This window comes from Mustelus asterias, chromosome 5 (assembly GCF_964213995.1).
Source record: "Mustelus asterias chromosome 5, sMusAst1.hap1.1, whole genome shotgun sequence".
Classification (NCBI taxonomy): Eukaryota; Metazoa; Chordata; class Chondrichthyes; order Carcharhiniformes; family Triakidae; genus Mustelus; species Mustelus asterias.
Window position 1 is genome coordinate 135,209,844 of NC_135805.1, and position 17,210 is coordinate 135,227,053.

Consider the following 17,210-nt stretch of genomic DNA (forward strand, 5'->3'; position numbering starts at 1 on the left):
AACCCAGATCCCTGTTGCTGTGCGGCAGCAGTGCTAATCACTATGCCACCTGTGAATCTACCCTGACTAATCCTGTTAGAATTTTATAAGTTTCTATGTGATCCCCTCTCACTCTTCTAAACTCCAATGAATATAATCCTAACCGACTTAATCTCTCCTCATATGACAGACCTGCCATCCCCAGAATCAGCCTGGTAAACCTTCGCTGCATCATCTCTAACGCAAGGACTATAGATAACATCAGGCAACATCCAGAGGGGGCTTTGCCCAAGCAGGGTGCTAAGAGTCATCTGTGGCCAATGTCTTACATTCAATGTATCGGTATGTATGTGTCTGTGCGTATGTATGTGAGAGTATATGTCTGTATGCATCCTTGTGGGTATATGTGTGTATCCATAATTATGTGTGTCCTGAGTATACATCTATGTGCTTTGTGAGGATATGTCTGTGTGTCTGTGAGGATATGTCTGTGTGTCTGTGAGGATATGTCTGTGTGTCTGTGACTATAGGCAGAATTCTACAGCCTCGCTCGGGCGAGGTCAATGGACATTTCTGTTGTCCATTGGCCTCCGATTCCGTGGCAGGCAGGGCGGTAGAATTCCGGAATATATTGTTATGTGCTTTGTGAGGATATATGTGTGTGTGTGTTTGAATATATGTCTATGAGTATACCCCCTGTGTATCTGTGAGGATATGTGCATCTATGTCTGCGAGTATATGTCTGTGTGTGTATGTGAGTATACATCTGTATGTCCCCATGGGAATGTGTCTGTGACTATATGTCTATGTGCTTTGTGAGGGTATATGTGTGTGTGTGTGAGTGTGTGTGTCTATGAGATGAAGAGGAAGGTGTGCAAAGGAGAGATCTCGATGTTTGGGAGGTGGACAGTAGGACAGCAGGAGACCCTGTTACTCACTTTGACTGACAGCAAGGACTGACCAATGAGCACCCGGAGTTGCTTCCGGGTGGCTGGGCTGTGCCCAATGAGAGTTGGGAGGAGGCGGGGCTGTATTGGGAAATTGGCGAAGCGAGAGAGAGAGAGAGAGCGCTGTCAGTGAGCCCAGTGCATGCACTGAGTGTGCCAGCCAAGGGACAGATACAACCACTCAATTAGACATTGTGTGCGCTGGGAGAAACCAAGGAGAGCTTTCAACCTTTTTTAAAAAAGACTCCAAATAAATTATTTGAAATACACATTGCAAATTTGTACTGCACAAAATAAAAGATGCAGAGAGAGAAATTTTTACCAGAGCTGATGGCTGAGAAGGATACACTGGATCCATCTTTTGTTCATGCCGCACGCCTGCTGACAGAAGGTAAGTTGTGCTGTGGAGAACCGAACCCTCCACATGGTTAATTGTTGCTCTGACAGATGTGTTAAGCATCAGCATCTCTTTTCTTTGCAAAATGACCTCTCCACCCACCCTCCTCTCTAAACTAGCCTCCCTCCGAGTGACCGAGAAACTAGTGTGTGTGTGTGGTGGTGTGTCGCCCCGGTGTGTGTTTGGGGCTGTCAGCGGCTCATGAATCATCCTTTTGCACAGTCCCGTTCAATTGTTCCATCTTCAGTTGTTAACAGGTGTTGCTGCGAGTGAGCTGTCCACTGGCTCAGGTGCTGCACATAGCAGCTAACTGTTATCAGTGCTTGTGTGGTTATTTATATATTACTAAGAGTCAGCAATGATCAATGTCTAATATTTAATGTATAGGTATGTAAGTGTCTGTGCATATGTATGTGTGAGTATATGTCTTTATCTTGTCTGTGTGGGTCTATGTGTGTGTCTATGCCTATATGTGTGTGCTGAGTATATATCTATGTGCTTTGTGAGGATATGTGTGTGTGTGTGTATGAGTATATGTCTATGTGCTTTGTGAGGATATATATGTGTGTGTGTATGAGTATATGTCTATGTGCTTTGTGAGGATATATATGTGTGTGTGTATGATTATATGTCTGTGTGCTTTGTGAGGATATATATGTGTGTGTGTATGAGTATATGTCTATGTGCTTTGTGAGGATATATATGTGTGTGTGCTGAGTATATATCTATGTGCTTTGTGAGGATATGTGTGTGTGTGTGTATGAGTATATGTCTATGTGCTTTGTGAGGATATATATGTGTGTGTGTATGAGTATATGTCTATGTGCTTTGTGAGGATATATATGTGTGTGTGTATGAGTATATGTCTGTGTGCTTTGTGAGGATATATATGTGTGTGTGTATGAGTATATGTCTGTGTGCTTTGTGAGGCTATATGTGTATGTATGTGAGTATATGTTTATTAAAATATGCCTGTGTGTCTGTAAGGATGTGTCCATGTGTGTCTGTGACTATATGTCTAAGTGCTTTGTGAGGTTATATGTGTGTCTGTGTGAATATATGTTGATGAGTATATCCCCGTGTGTCTGTGAGGATATATCTGTGTGTGTCTGTGAGTATATGTCTATGTGTTTTGTGAGGATGTATGTGTGCGAGTATATGTCTATGAGTATATGCCTGCGTATCTGTGAGTATTTGCCTATGTCTGTGTGTCTTTGAGCATATGCCTGTGTGTGTCCGAGAGTATATACCTTTGTGCCTGGGTAGATATGTGTGTGCCTGTGAGGATATGTGTCAGTGAGCATGTGTGTATATATATATATATATATATATACATATGTCAATGTTAAAAATGCAAAGTCTATCCCATGACGAAAGGTAGATGATGGGTTTTGCAGCTTTTAAAGATTCAAAAATCTGTCTCCTGTGTGAAAGAAGATGAAGGAATGTTTTGGTTGGTGTAAATGGATTGCAGTTTCTGAGGATTATTTATTTTTTTGCTTTTGATATGAGTTTGGTTATTTTGTGCGTGTGTGTGTGAATGTGAGTATGAGTGTGTGTGTGTGTGTTAAAACATTTATGAAACCAGCCCGCCCGAGTGTTGTTCATTGCCTGCTGCAAATCTGTGTGTTGTGCTCAATTTTGTTGGGTTGGAAGGGGGGGGGGGGGTGGAGGGAAGTCTGAGTGCTATAGTTCTGACTCTGTGCCATAGAGGGCAGCAGAGAGACATGTGCAGACCAAAGTGGAGAGTTCAGCAATTGAGATGGTCCGTCAAAATAATCCTTGTCAAGTGGATCCCTTGCTCCAGTTGTGTGTCTGTTCACAAGCTTCATTGTCAACACAGGGGATAGTTGAACTTTATTTGGATTTTGGGCTTTTTCTCTGAGCTGTGTTGACCCATCAGCGCCAAGAATTGGTGATGAACCAGTAAACTGGGTCATGAAAACAGATGTCTGAGCCTCACAGAATCTCTTCCAGTCTTGTGGTCTTCATATGATTGAAATCAGTTTGCTTGGGAAAGAGAATTCCAGGGAGGTGGATGGGAGAGGAAGAATTCAATGTCTTCCCCTAGTTGTGTTAGTTCCTGGAAAGCAGGTAGAGCCATCTGTTTGACTGGCTGACGCTGCATTTGATAGCATTGCTTATGTTTCTGGCAGGTGTGGGGTAAGGGGAACTGGGCCAATATATGGGGCATTATTAAGGCTGCAGCCTTTATAATCAGCTAGCTGCTTAAGAAAGTAAAGGCACCAGCAAAGGTGCATGGAAAGAATCCTACATGCTGGGGCGACATGGTGGCACAGTGGTTAGCACTGCTGCCTCACAGCTCCAGGGACCCGGGTTCGATTCCCGCTTGGATCACTGTCTGTGTGGAGTTTGCACATTCTCCCCGTGTCTGCGTGGGTTTCCTCCGGGTGCTCTGGTTTCCTCCCACACTCCAAAGATGTGCGGGTTGGGTTGATTGGCCATGCTAAATTGCCCTTTAGTGTCAGGGGGATTAGCTAGGGTAAATGCATGGGGATAGAGTCTGGGTGGGATTGTGGTCGGTGCAGGCTCGACAGGCTGAATAGCCTCCTTCTGCACTGTAAGATTCTGTGGCATCTATAATATCAGAACAGAGAGCTTCTACTATAAGGAAAGGCTGTAGACACCGAGGCTCTTTCTTTCCCCCTCTTGAAAAGCTATTAAGCTAGTTTGGTATCATGCAGTTCGGCCCTGGCAGCCTTGCCTGCCCTCAACAATATTAAACGATCTGTATTAGTGCGATATGTATCTTTGTCTTGTACAAGGACTGGAGGAACATTGCAATCCAGGGCAGGCAGATGGTTTGGAACATGCGCCACTTCCTCGTGGGCATCTTTTGCGAACTGTCGAGCGTACGAGACAAGCTCATTTCCCAGTTTCTAGCGATGTTAGCTTAAAAGAGAAGATTTTGGCAAAGCATCAACATTACAAAAGCAATGTCTGCAATAGTTCGGGCAGATGAAGTCGCTGTGTTCTGGCAACACCATCACCAACTTTGGATGTAGCTGACATGAAATAGGAGGTAGTTTTTCTTCTCTCTCTCTCCCTTTTAATCATAGAACCCCTACAGTGCAGAAGGAGACCATTCGACCCGTCGAGTCTGCACCGACCACAATCTCGCCCAGGCCCTATCCTCATAACCCCACATATTTACCCTGCTAACCCCCTGACACTAAGGGTCAATTTAGCATGGCCAATCCACCTAACCCACACATCTTTTCACAGTAACATAATTGCAGTGTTAATGTAAGCTTTACTTGGGACTGATAAATAAACTTTAACTTTTCTTCGGAATGTGGGAGGAAATCGGAGCAACCGAAGGAAACCCACACAGACACGGGGAGAATGTGCAAACTCTGCACAGACAGTGACCCAAGCCGGGAATCGAACCCGGGTCCCTGGCGCTGTGAGGCAGCAGTGCTAACCACTGTGCCACCCTGCCGCTCTTTTCAAGTACTTAAGGGAGGCCTGTTAGTTTGCGAGGATTCACAGGCATTGAGGAATGTGTTATGAAACACCAAACAAGCATTTGGCTACATTGTAATGTCCCTTCACCACTTCTGTTTTACAAACAACATCTTTTTCCTGTTGGGTCGAGAGACAGAGGTGACCTGGTTTAAAGGTGGTTGGCGAATCCGCAGGGACTCGGGGAATGTTTTACACTGTGATTGGTTGGCTTTGTGATACATTATTGTCTGATTTGTAAAACAGGGGCAGCATAGTGGCGCAGTGGTTGGCACTGCGGCCTCACAGCACCAGGGACCCGGGTTCAATTTGGGACTTCGGTGACTTTGTGGAGTTTGCATGTTCTCCCCATGTCTGTGTGGGTTTCCTCCGGGTGCTCCGGTTTCCTCCCACAGTCCAATGATGTGCCGGTTAGGTGGATTGGCCATGATAAATTGACCCTTAGTGCCCAAAAATGCTATGCAATTGACTACTACGTTTGCCTGCAGTGCTAGGGAGGTGTTCAGAGTCACGAGGAGTCTGGGCAGAGTAGATCGGGAGAAACTGGCACAGTGGTTAGCACTGCAGCCTCACAGTGCCAGGAACCCCGGGTTCGATTTCTAGCTTGGGTCACTGTCTGTCTGGATTCTGCACGTTTTCCCCGTGTCTGCGTGGGTTTCCTCTGGGTGCTCCGGTTTCCTCCCACAGTCTGAAAGACGTGCTGATTAGGTGCATTGGCCGTGCTAAATTCTCCCTCAATGTACCCAAACAGGTGCCGGAGTTTGGCGACTAGGGGATTTTCACAGTAACTTCATTGCAGTGTTAATGTAAGCCTACTTGTGACACTAAATGTTGGCTCAGGGTGGAATTTTCCAGCCCCTCCTGCCGGCGGGATTTTCCAGTCCCACTGATGTCAGTGGGCTTTTCACTGGCTGGCCTCATTTTCCATCAGTGTGGTGGAGGAAGTTTCAGTTGTGGCTTTAAAAAAGCCAACAGGAATAAGTACCTGATGAGAAAACAATTTTAGGGCTATATTGAAAGGAGGGAGAGCGGGAGGTAGGACCAGCAGAGAGAGCCGATCCAAATAGGATGGACTGAATAGCCTCTTCCTGTGCTGCCACCATTCTACAACCCTCTGACTCACTCATCTGGTTGTGAATAGTAACTTTATCATTAGGGAAGCTTGTTGCGGGCGGGGTGAGGGAGGGAGGTGCCTATATTGAAATAGTTACTGAGCTTGATGTTTGGGGTTGGGGGTGGGGGGGATGTTGAAATAAAAGGGTCCAGATTTTGAGCTCAGTAATAAAGAAACAAACAGCAGCTATGGTTCATTTGTACCGACAGCTGCTCACGGATGTCCTGTGAGACTCTGCACTGGGAACTTACAGCAATTTGAAAGCCAAAAAATAAAATGCACGGCCCTCCACAGGGGATCCGGGGCAAGGGTGAGCAGGGGCAAGCCACTGCGTGTCTGGTTAGCAAATCAGATTGAAGAATCTTTACAAACCCGGGGGCCAAGATCAGGAAGCGTTAGTTAGAATAGTTAATGAATTATCAAATCCCGCGTGGAAAGTGAAATTGAGGGAAGGAAAGATAAAGTTTAAAGAGAAGTAAGGAAAGAAAAAAGACTTGTCTTTATTTTGATTTGATTTACTATTGTCACATGTATTGGTATACAGTGAAAAGTATTGTTTCTTGCGCGCTATACAGACAAAGCATACCGTTCATAGAGAAGGAAAGGAGACAGTGCAGAATGTAGTGTTACAGTCATAGCTAGGGTGTAGAGAAAGATCAACTTAGTGTGAGGTAGGTCCATTCAAAAGTCTGACGGCATCAGGGAAGAAGCTGTTCTTGAGTCAGTTGGTACGTGACCTCAGACTTTTGTATCTTTTTCCCGACATAAGAAGATGGAAGAGAACATGTCCGGGGTGCGTCATCAAGTCCTGGAGTGGGACTTAAACATGGAATATTATCAGTCAGAGGTGAAAAGCGACCAACTGAGACACAGTTACGAACATATATGAACGTACGATATAGGAGCAGGGGAGGCCATTCAGCCCCTCCAGCTGGCTCCGCCATTCATTATGATCATGGCTGACCTGTTTGTGTTTCGAATTCCACATTCCCATCTATCCTGATAATCTTTGATTCCCTAACCTAACAAGAATCTATCTACCCCCACCTTAAAGATATTTAGTGATCTCATCTGCACCAACTTCTCAGGCAGAGACTTCCAAAGTCGTTCGACCCTCAGTCCTAATAGGGGACCCTTAATTTGAAAACAGTGCCCCTCATACTGGATTCACCCAACAGAGGAAACATTCTTTCCATGTCCATAGGGGAGGCAATGACTTAGTGGTATTATCGCTAGACTATCAATCCAGAAACTCAGCCAATGTTCAGGGGACCCGGGTTCGAATCCCATCGTGGCAGAAGGTGGAATTTGAATTCAATAAAAAATGCCAGGAATTAAGAATTTACTGATGACCATGAAAACATTGTCAATTGTCGGAAAAACCTATCTGGTTCACTAATGTCCTTCAGGGAAGGAAATCTTCCGTCCTTATTCTGGTCTGGCCTACATGTGACTCCAGAGCCACAGCAATGTGGTTGACTCTCCACTGTCCTCCAAGGGCAACTAGGGCTGGGAAATAAATGCTGGCCCAGCCAGCGACGCCCATGTCCCACGAATGAATAAAAAATACCTTGTCAATACAGTTCAGGATCTTATACTTCAGTCCAGTCACTGTTCTAATCTCCAGTGAAATCAGGCCCAAGTTGATGCTGAGAGTGGTTAAAGAAAAAAATAAAAATAAATAAGATTTTAAAAAATCTCCAGCAATAATTGAAATCTGAAGGACTGAGACTCCACACACGTAAAAGTAAATTGACAGTGTAGTGAGATGGTTTGACAAAAGGATGGTACGGTGGCACAGTGCTTAGCACTGCTGCCTCACAGCGCCAGGGACCCGGGTTCAATTCTGGCCTCAGATGTCAGTGTGGAGTTTGCACATTTCCCCCGTGTCTGCATGGGTTTCCTCCAGGTGCTCTGGTTTCCTCCCACAGTCCAAAGATGTACAGGTTAGGTTGATTGGCCAGGGTAAATTGCCCCTTAGCGTCAGGGGGACTAGCAGGGTAATTCTGTGGGGTTGTGGGGATAGAGCCTGGGTGGGATTGTGGTTGGTACAGGCTCGATGGGCCGAATGGCCTCCTTCTGCACTGTAGGGGTTCTATGATTCTAATATTTTGGACTTACCATGCTGTTTAAATATACTGACACATGAGTGGACAAGCTTGTTCTGGCATGTTTGCTAGGTTATCTGTGGCTACATGCCCCAATCTCCCACAGTGTGTATTAAAGGCTGGGTGATACACCAATATCGGGAAGCTTATGGTGGGACAGACCAAATCAAAGAGCCAGCGTCCTGATTTCCATATTTAGCTCCTGATAACTGACTGCTGTTCTCAGTGGAAAAGCCACTCGCTACACTGACTTGGAAATACGTCGCCGTTCCTTTACTGTTGCAGAGTTAAACATCCTGGAACTCCTTCAGGGTGTTACCCCAGAGGCAGCAGCATTTCACAAAGGCAGCTCACCACCGCCTTCTCAAGGGCAACCAGGGATGGGCAGTAAATGCTGGTCTCGCCAGTGACATTCTATAAATACATTGACAAAAATTCAGGCCAATGTCCCACAACAAACAGACTTGGTTTTGAGTGCTTCTTAACTTACAGAACACTGAAAGGCCTGGATAAAGTGGACGTGGGGAAGATGTTTCCATCAGTCGGAGAGATTAGGATCCGAGGGCACGGCCACAGAGTAAAGGGATGACCCTTTAGAACCGAGATGTGGAAGAATTTCTTCAGCCAGAGGGTGGTGAATCTATGGAACTCATCGCCACAGAAGGCTGTGGAGGCCAGGTCATTGAGTGTATTTAAGACAGAGATAGATAGGTTCTTGATTGGTAAGGGGATCAAAGGTTACGGGGAGAAGGTGGGAGAATGGGGTTGAAAAACTTATCAGCCATGATTGAATGGTGGAGCAGACTCGATGGGCCGAATGGCCTAATTCTGCTCCAATATCTTATGGTCTTCTGGTGGTTTTGTGTGCTCTGTAATTTTTATTAATTGTTCGGTAAATTTAGATTTCTGCTCTGTGATTCAAACACTCGATTTCCTGGTAAATTTCTGAGAAACTGGTTTTGAGTACTTGCAGCACTTGGACGTATTTCTGATTTCCAAATGATAAATAGCCCGGAGGAGCACTGGAGAATGTGCAGAAAAGACTCGCAAGGATGATCGCAGAACCGAGCGTTTATAACTGCCGGACAAGGCAGAACGAGCTGCACGGTGACCGATAGGAACTCTTCACAATTGTTAGAGGGGAGATGTGGTGAAGGTGTTTCACTGGTGGAGGAGACCCGAATGAAGGGCTGTAAATAGTTACCAATAAATCAAATAGAAAATTCAATACAAATTTACCCAGAGCGTGGTGAGAATGCGGAACTGGCTGCCACAGTGACTGGCTGAGGTGACAGGCATTGATACCTTGAAATGGGAGGCTGAACGAACTCAGGAGCAAGAAAGAGAATAATAGACTGAATACCATAGTGTGGAAGGAGCATGAACACTAACAAAGACCAGATTGTTTATTAAATTAGTGTCACAAGTAGGCTTACATTAACACTGCAATGAAGTTACTGTGAAAATCTCCTAGTCGCCACACTCCGGCGCCTGTTCGGGTACACTGAGGGGGAATTTAACACGGCCAATGCACCTAACCAGCACATCTTGTGGAATGTGGGAGGAACCGAAGCACCCGGAGGAAACCCACGCAGACACGGGGAGAACGTGCAGACTCCGCACAGACAGTGACGCAAGCCAGGAATTGAACCCGGGTCCCTGGCGCTGTGAGGCAGCAGTGCTAACCACTGTGCCACCGTGTGGAGGCTTGTGCAGATCATGAATACTAACAAAGACCAGATCGGCCAGATGAACTTTCCTTCCCTATGAACAGGATGTTTTTCTGTGTACCACAAGAAACAATACTTTTCACTGTATACCAATACACGTGATAATAATAAATCAAATCAGATGAAAATGGTGTGTTTCTGTGCTGTAAAATTCAAAGTCATTCCAGGAAACTTATCAAATCTATTTTATTTTTGGATGGTAGTTTATTTTTTCATCTTGGTGCTGAAGAGTAAAGCTCCCTCCTCAAGGACCTTGTACGTCCCTGTTCCAAGTTTGCTGGTCACTTACACTTTACCATTAGTCAGTGGCAGGCTGTCCCAGTTCACTTTCGAATTGAGAAAGTAATTTGATAACAAGCCTGTTGATATTCCTAACCCAGAATGTGGCCTATGTTTTTCAGGTGGAGATTTGGCACCTGCTCAAGCAAATGAGCTTAACTCCAGGTGCAAAGCTGTGTATGAAAGTTGATTGGAATGCTTTCAAGCTCGGCCTATGTCCAGATATAGATTGAAATGAATTTGGTGGGAATAAAGGGAAAAGAACCGAGTAAGGTCAGAAGGAGGGTTTTTTTAGTTTAGTTCGGGCATCCTGATCGACACAGGGTTGGAGGGCTGTAGGGCCTGTTCCTGCTGTACTTTTCTTTGTTCTTTGTTCTTTGAATTCATTGGACAGATTGATACACAGTATCCTGTGCCAGTAATGATTTGAGTTATCCTTGTCACATGTATTGGGATACAGTGAAAAGTATTGTTTTTTGCGCACTATACAAAGCATGCCATTCATAGAGTGCATAGAGGAGAAGGAAAAGAGAGAGTGCAGAATGTGGTGTTACAGTCGTAGCTAGGGTGTCGAGAAAGATCAACTTAATATAAGGTAGGTCCATTCAAAAGTCTGATGGCAGCAGGGAAGAGTCGGTTGGTACGTGACCTCAGACTTTTGTATCTTTTTCCCGACAGAAGAATCTTAGAATCATAGAATCTTACAGTGCAGAAAAGGTGGAAGAGAGTATGTCTGGGGTGTGTGGGATCCTTGATTATGCTGGCTGCTTTTCCGAGGCAGCGGGAAGTGTAGACAGAGTCAGTGGATGGGAGGTTGGCTACATTCACAACCCTTTATAGTTACTTGCGGTCTTGTTCAGAGCAGGAGCCATACGTACCAATGCCCCTGTAAACAGATCAAACAGGCAAGCTGGCTAAGGAAATAGGAAGCATTCAGGTCACTTTACAGAGAGGGGTGGACATCTCCCAATCTAGCCTGAAATCTGCTGGGCTGGATCATTGGGACAGGCAGCAGTGGTCAGCTTAATGGTGGTGCCCATTCCTCTCTATGTCAGAAGGTTGTTGATTTAAGGTTCCATTCTGGAGACATGAGCACACATTCCACACTGAAACTCCAGTGTGGTACCGACGGAGTGCTGCACTGCTACAACTGTCGTCATGGGCGACACGTGGCACAGTGCTTAGCAGTGCTCTCTCATAGAGCCAGGGACCCAGGTTCGATTCCCAGCTTGGGTCACTGTCTGTGTGGAGCTTGCACGTTCTCTCCATGTCTGCGTGGGTTTCCTCTGGGTGTTCCAGTTTCCTCCCACAGTCCAACGATGAGCGGGTCAGGGGGAATGGCCATGCCATTGCATGGCGTAGCAAGGGTAAATGGACAGGGTTATGGGGATAGGGACGAGGTGGGATTGTTGTTGGTGCAGACTTAATGGGCCGAATGTCCTCCTTCTGCACTGTAGGATTTTATGATTTTGGTTGGGATGTTAAGCTGAGGTTCCACCTGCCCTCTCAGGTGATTGGGAGATCCCACTACACGTTTTTGAAGAAGGGTTGGGGACAAGGTATCCCCATTGCCCTGGGCAATATTTCACCTCCAATCAACAACGCAAACAAATTGATGCTCTGCTCGCAATCCAACGTTGCTACTTGCGGGAGCTTGCTGTGCACAAAATGGCTGCTGCGCTACCCACATTACAGTCTGTGACGATGTTTCACAGAGTACTTCATTGGTTGTAGAACTCTTCTGAGGTTGTCTAGATCTTAATTTCAGCCTTTCTGTCTAAGGCAGTTATAAGGAGCACAGTATGTGTGAGTCAGGTATTCATTACGCGATGTTCTGGTAAATGTAACTTTTCCATGCCATTTTTATTGTTTTATATTTTGGTTGTTTTCCTGTGCACTTCAGACTCAGGGAGAAGTGCAGCAGAGAAAGCTCTCAAAGGAGAAAAACACTCACTGGTGTATTAAATTTCAAACACTAATCCGCGCAGTGATGCTTCAGCAAATAACATTTATATACTCAGATCTTTGCATTGCAATTTTGCAATATGTGGACAGTATGGGCACAGGAGTAGGCCATTCAGAATAACAATCATTCAGTTGGATTGTGACTGACCAGGTTAGAGCAAATCATTTCTGTCTATTTACCGATTGAACCCCTTCATTTGATTTGATTTGATTTGATTTATTACTGTCGCATGTATTGGGATACAGTGAAAAGTTTTGTTTCTTGCATGCGATACAGACAAAGCATACAGTATATTGGGAAGGAAAGGAGAGAGTGCAAATGTAGTGTTACAGAGAAAGATCAACTTAATGCAAGGTAGGTCCATTCAAAAGTCTGATGGCAACAGGGAAGAAGCTGTTCTTGAGTCGGTTGGTACGTGACCTCAGAATTTTGTATCTTTTTCCCAACGGAAGAAGATGTGGGGTCCTTGATTATGCTGGCTGCTTTTCCAACGCTGTGGGAAGTGTAGACAGTGTCAGTGGGTGAGAGGCTGGTTTGTTTGATGGACTGGGCTACATTCATGACCCTTTGTAGTTTCCTGCGGTCTTGGGCAGAGCAAGAACCATACTAAGCTGTGATACAACCAGGAAGAATGCTTTCTATGGTGCATCTGTAGAAGTTCATTGATTAGGCACACCCCCCAATCCCACACCCATCTTTCTAAAGCGAAGTGAATATAAGTCAACCTGTCCCTTTGATTTCTCTGTTTAAACCCCAGTAGAACTGTGGCAAATCTATGCCTTACACTTTCAATATAATCATTAAAGGAGCAGCACAGTGGTACAGTGGTTAGCACTGCTGCCTCATGGCGCCAGGGACCCAGGTTCAATTCCAGCCTTGGGTGACTGTGCAGAGTTTGCAAATTCTCTCTGTGTCTGCGTGGGTTTCCTCCGGGTGCTCCAGTTTTATCCCACAGTCCAAAGATAAAATAGAACAGAATCCCTACAGTGCAGAAGGAGGACACTTGGCCCATTGAGTCTGCACCGACAACAATCCCACCTTAGCCCTTTTCCTGTAACCCCACGTATTTCCCCTGCCAGTCCCCCTCACATTGAGGGGCAATTTAACATGCCTAACCTGCACGTCTTTGGATCTGTTTGGACATCTTTGGACTGTGGGAAGATGCGCAGGTTAGGTGGATTGGCCATACTAAATTGTCCCTCAGTGTCCAAAAGATGTGTAGGTTATTTGGATTAGCCAATGCGTGGGGTTACAGGGATAGGACAGTGGCTGGTAGGCCTGGGTCAGAGGCTCTTTTGGAGTTTCAGTGCCACGCGATGGGCCGAAAGGCCTCTGTAGGGATTCTTATAGATTCTAAAGTATGTGATATTTCAAAATTATGTTAAAAATGACATTGACTCATCTGGGCAATGAGGCTGCCTTGGGATCGATCAAATAAATTAAGCAGGATTAAGTTTAACGGGATCAGCTCAGTATATTGGCTGCCCCGAGTTATTATTTTTTGTAATGCTGTACAAAGACTTTTCTGTATGTCAGAATCTATTTTGCTAGTTACTAATTTCACTCAATGAGGATCAGTGGTGTAATACCTGTTCACAATTATAGCTTGATGCTCTGCGCCACTAATTATTACAATGTTTATTTAACATCATCAGCTTTTAATTGGTTTAGGATCAGCCAGTGTTTATAAACCATGTAATTTGTTGCTTCTACCTGAGATTATTTTATCTTTTATCACTGTTGACATTTGGTTTCTTGGTTGACTAGGTGAGATGAATGTGTGGCAGTCTTCCTTGTTCCATAGCACACACTTTGCCAAGTATCATTCTGCTGCAGTGCCCTCTTACCTTTGATATGGAGGACTCTGGGCAACTGTCCCACCTGAGAGCACTCTGGTGCAGTGCTGCACTGTCACAGGTATTATTTCTGAGGATAAAACATCAAACTGAGAGCTTATCCATCTCCCGGGTGAATTTCGACAATTTTGTGATGTTACTTGGAGGACACAATGGCACGGTGACACAGTGGTTAACACTGCTGCCTCACAGTGCCAGGCACCCGGGTTTGATTCGGACCTTGAGTCAATGACTGTGCGGAGTCTGCATGTTCTCCACGTGTCTGCGTGGGTTTCCTCCGAGTGCTCCGATTTCGACCCAAACTTTAAAGATGTGCAGGTTAGGTGGATTGGCCAAGTTAAATTGCCCCTTCGTGTCAGGGGGATTAGCAGGGTGCAGGTGTGTGGTTACAGGAGTAGGGCTTGGATGGGATTGTTTTTGGTGCAGGTTCGATGGGCCGAATGGCCTCCTTATGCCAGTAGGGATTCTATGATTCTACATTAAGGGGCATTCTCTAGTGCCTTGGCCATTTAAAAACAATGTCATTGTTGTTTGTGGGGTCTTGCTATGCAATTGACTACCACATTTCCCTGCAGTGCCAGGGAGGTGTTCAGAATCATGAGGGGTCTGGACAGAGTAGATCGGGAGTAACTGGCACAGTGGTTAGCACTGCTGCCTCACAGCTCCAGGGACCCGGGTTCGATTCCCAGCTTGGGTCACTGTCTGTGTGGAGTCTGCATGTTCTCCCCGTTTCTGTGTGGGTTTCCTACATTCTGCACTGTCTCGTTTCATTCTCTATGACCAGTATGCTTGGTCTGTATAACGCGCAAGAAACAATACTTTTCACAGTAAGTTAATACATATGACAACAATAAATCAAATTAAATCAAATCAAATCATTGGTGAGACCACACCTGGAGTAGTGTATGCTTAGAGTTTTGGTGTCCTTATCTGAGGCAGGATGTCCTTGCTATAGAGGGGGTACAGCGAAGGTTTACCAGGCTGATTCCTGGGGTGGCAGGTCTGACAGATGAGGAGAGACTAAGTCGGTTAGGATTACATTCATTGGAGCTTAGAAGAGCGAGATGGGATCTCATAGAAACTTATAAAATTCTAACAGGGTTAGACCGGGTAGATTCAGAAAGAATGTTCCCGATGATGGGGGAGTCCAGAACTAGGGGTCATAGTTTGAGGATAAGGGGAGGAGAAATTTCTTCACCCAGAGGGTGGTGAATGTGTGGAATTCACTACCACAGAAAGTAGTTGAGGCCAAAACGTTGTGTGATTTCAAGTAGAAATTAGATATAGCCCTTCGGGCTAAAGGGATCAAGGGATATGGGAGGAAAGGGGATCAGGATATTGAATTTGATGATCAGCCATCATCACAATAAATGGCAGAGCAGGCTTGAAGTGCTGAATGGCCTACTCCTGCTTCTAGTTTCTATGTTTCTCAGTGGTAAAAGAGCGACATGAGGAAAAGCTTTTTACTCAGCAAGTGCTTTGGATAAGGAATGCCCTGCCAGGGAGTGTGGTGGATGTAGTAATATGGATTCTTCAGATATCTCAGTGATCAGATCTTGAGATTTGTTGATTTAAATAAGGACCCTTTATTGCTATTCTTTAAGTACTTACAGATGCTAGCTTAGCGTCATGCGTGGTGCTACTTCTCCATGCAGGTAGGCTTCTGGAGTTTTCTCTTGGGTCGAATAGTATGTGATTCTGTACATCACACTATGGGCAGTGCCTTTCTCCAGTCCCACGTTGACCCTTGCTCAGTCAAGCATCTTTGTATTTCAGTGGTAGGCAAACAATATCGTAACATCCGTCCCTCTACAAATTAGCCAAGATTGCCTAATGGAGGAGTGACTGATTCCGATGAAGCAACTTTGCATATGCCAATGGCATCGACTGGAGTTAGTGTCACAAGTAGGCTTACATTAACACTGCAATGAAGTCACTGAGAAAATCCCCTAGTTGCCACACTCCGGTATCTGTTTGGGTACACTAAGGGAGAATTTAGCATGGCCAATGCACCTAAACCAGCATGTCTTTCAGAGTGTGGGAAGAAACCAGAGCACCCGGAGGAAACCCACACAGACATGGGGAAAACATGCAGACTCTGCACAAATCATGAATCAAACCCGGATCCCTGGCGCTGTGAGGCAGCAGTGCTAACCACTGTGCCACCGTGCCACTCGGGTCAGGTATCAGCTGCGGCTCATTGGACAGACACAAACCTCTGAGTCAGAAGGTTACAGGTTTTACACTCCACTCCGAGCACTGGAGCACAATATTCTGAGCTTACACTTTAGAATCATAGAATCATAGAAACCCTACAGTGCAGAAGGAGGCCATTCGGCCCATCGAGTCTGCACCGACCACAATCCCACCCAGGCCCTACCCCCACATATTTACCCACTAATCCCTCTAACCTACGCATCCCAGGACTCTAAGGGGCAATTTTTAACCTGGCCAATCAACCTAACCCGCACATCTTTGGACTGTGGGAGGAAACCGGAGCACCCGGAGGAAACCCACGCAGACACGAGGAGAATGTGCAAACTCCACACAGACAGTGACCCGAGCCGGGAATCGAACCCGGGACCCTGGAGCTGTGAAGCAGCAGTGCTAACCACTGTGCTACCGTGCCGCCCTTTACTGCAGTACTAAGGGAGTGCTGCACTGTTGGAGATGCTGTCCATCGGATAGGGCATTATATCAAGACTCCTGCCCTCATTGGCACAGTGGTTAGCACTGCTACCCCACAGCACCAGGGTCCTAGGTTCAATTCCTGGTTTTGGTGACTGTGCGGAGTCTGCACATTCTCCCCGTGTCTGCATGGCTTTCCTCCAATGCTCCAGTTTCCTCCCACATTCTGAAAGACGTGCTGGTTAGGTGCATTGGCCGTGCTAAATTCTCCCTCAGTGTACCCGAACAGGCGCCAGAGTGTGGCAACTAGGGGATTTTCACAGTAACTTCATTGCAGTGTTAATGTAAGCCTACCTGTGACGCTAATAAATAAACTTTTAAAAAACTTAGGTAGATGTAAATGATCGCATGGAACTAGTTTGAAAAACGAAGGGAGTTGTTCTTAGTTCTGTGGCCAATATTTAACGCTTAGCCAACATCATGAAATACATCAGGTTATCTGCTTGTCATCACATTGCTGTTTGTGGGATCATGCTGTGTGCGAATGATCTGCTGTGTTTCCCACATTGCGACAGTGACTACTCTTCAAGATTACTTTATTGGCTGGAAAGCACTTTGCAATATCCTGCAGTTATGAAAAGTGCAACATAAATACAACACTTTTTTCTTCCAAAGCTGAGCATAAGTGTTACTGATTGGGAGGAAAAAAAATGTAGGTGT

The 17,210-nt window shown here is 45.6% G+C and overlaps 1 protein-coding gene across 3 annotated transcripts in view; it reads left to right on the plus strand.

Annotated features, from left to right (window-relative positions):
- Positions 1-1,226: 1,226 nt before the first annotated feature.
- The window catches only part of LOC144494164 (KH domain-containing, RNA-binding, signal transduction-associated protein 2-like), a 586,631-nt gene continuing 570,647 nt past the window's right edge, over positions 1,227-17,210 (plus strand). For all 3 annotated transcript variants that reach the window (XM_078213766.1, XM_078213769.1, XM_078213768.1), the window contains exon 1: positions 1,227-1,317. In XM_078213766.1, coding sequence (XP_078069892.1) covers positions 1,227-1,317 — 91 coding nt within the window. The remainder of the gene's footprint in view (positions 1,318-17,210) is intronic.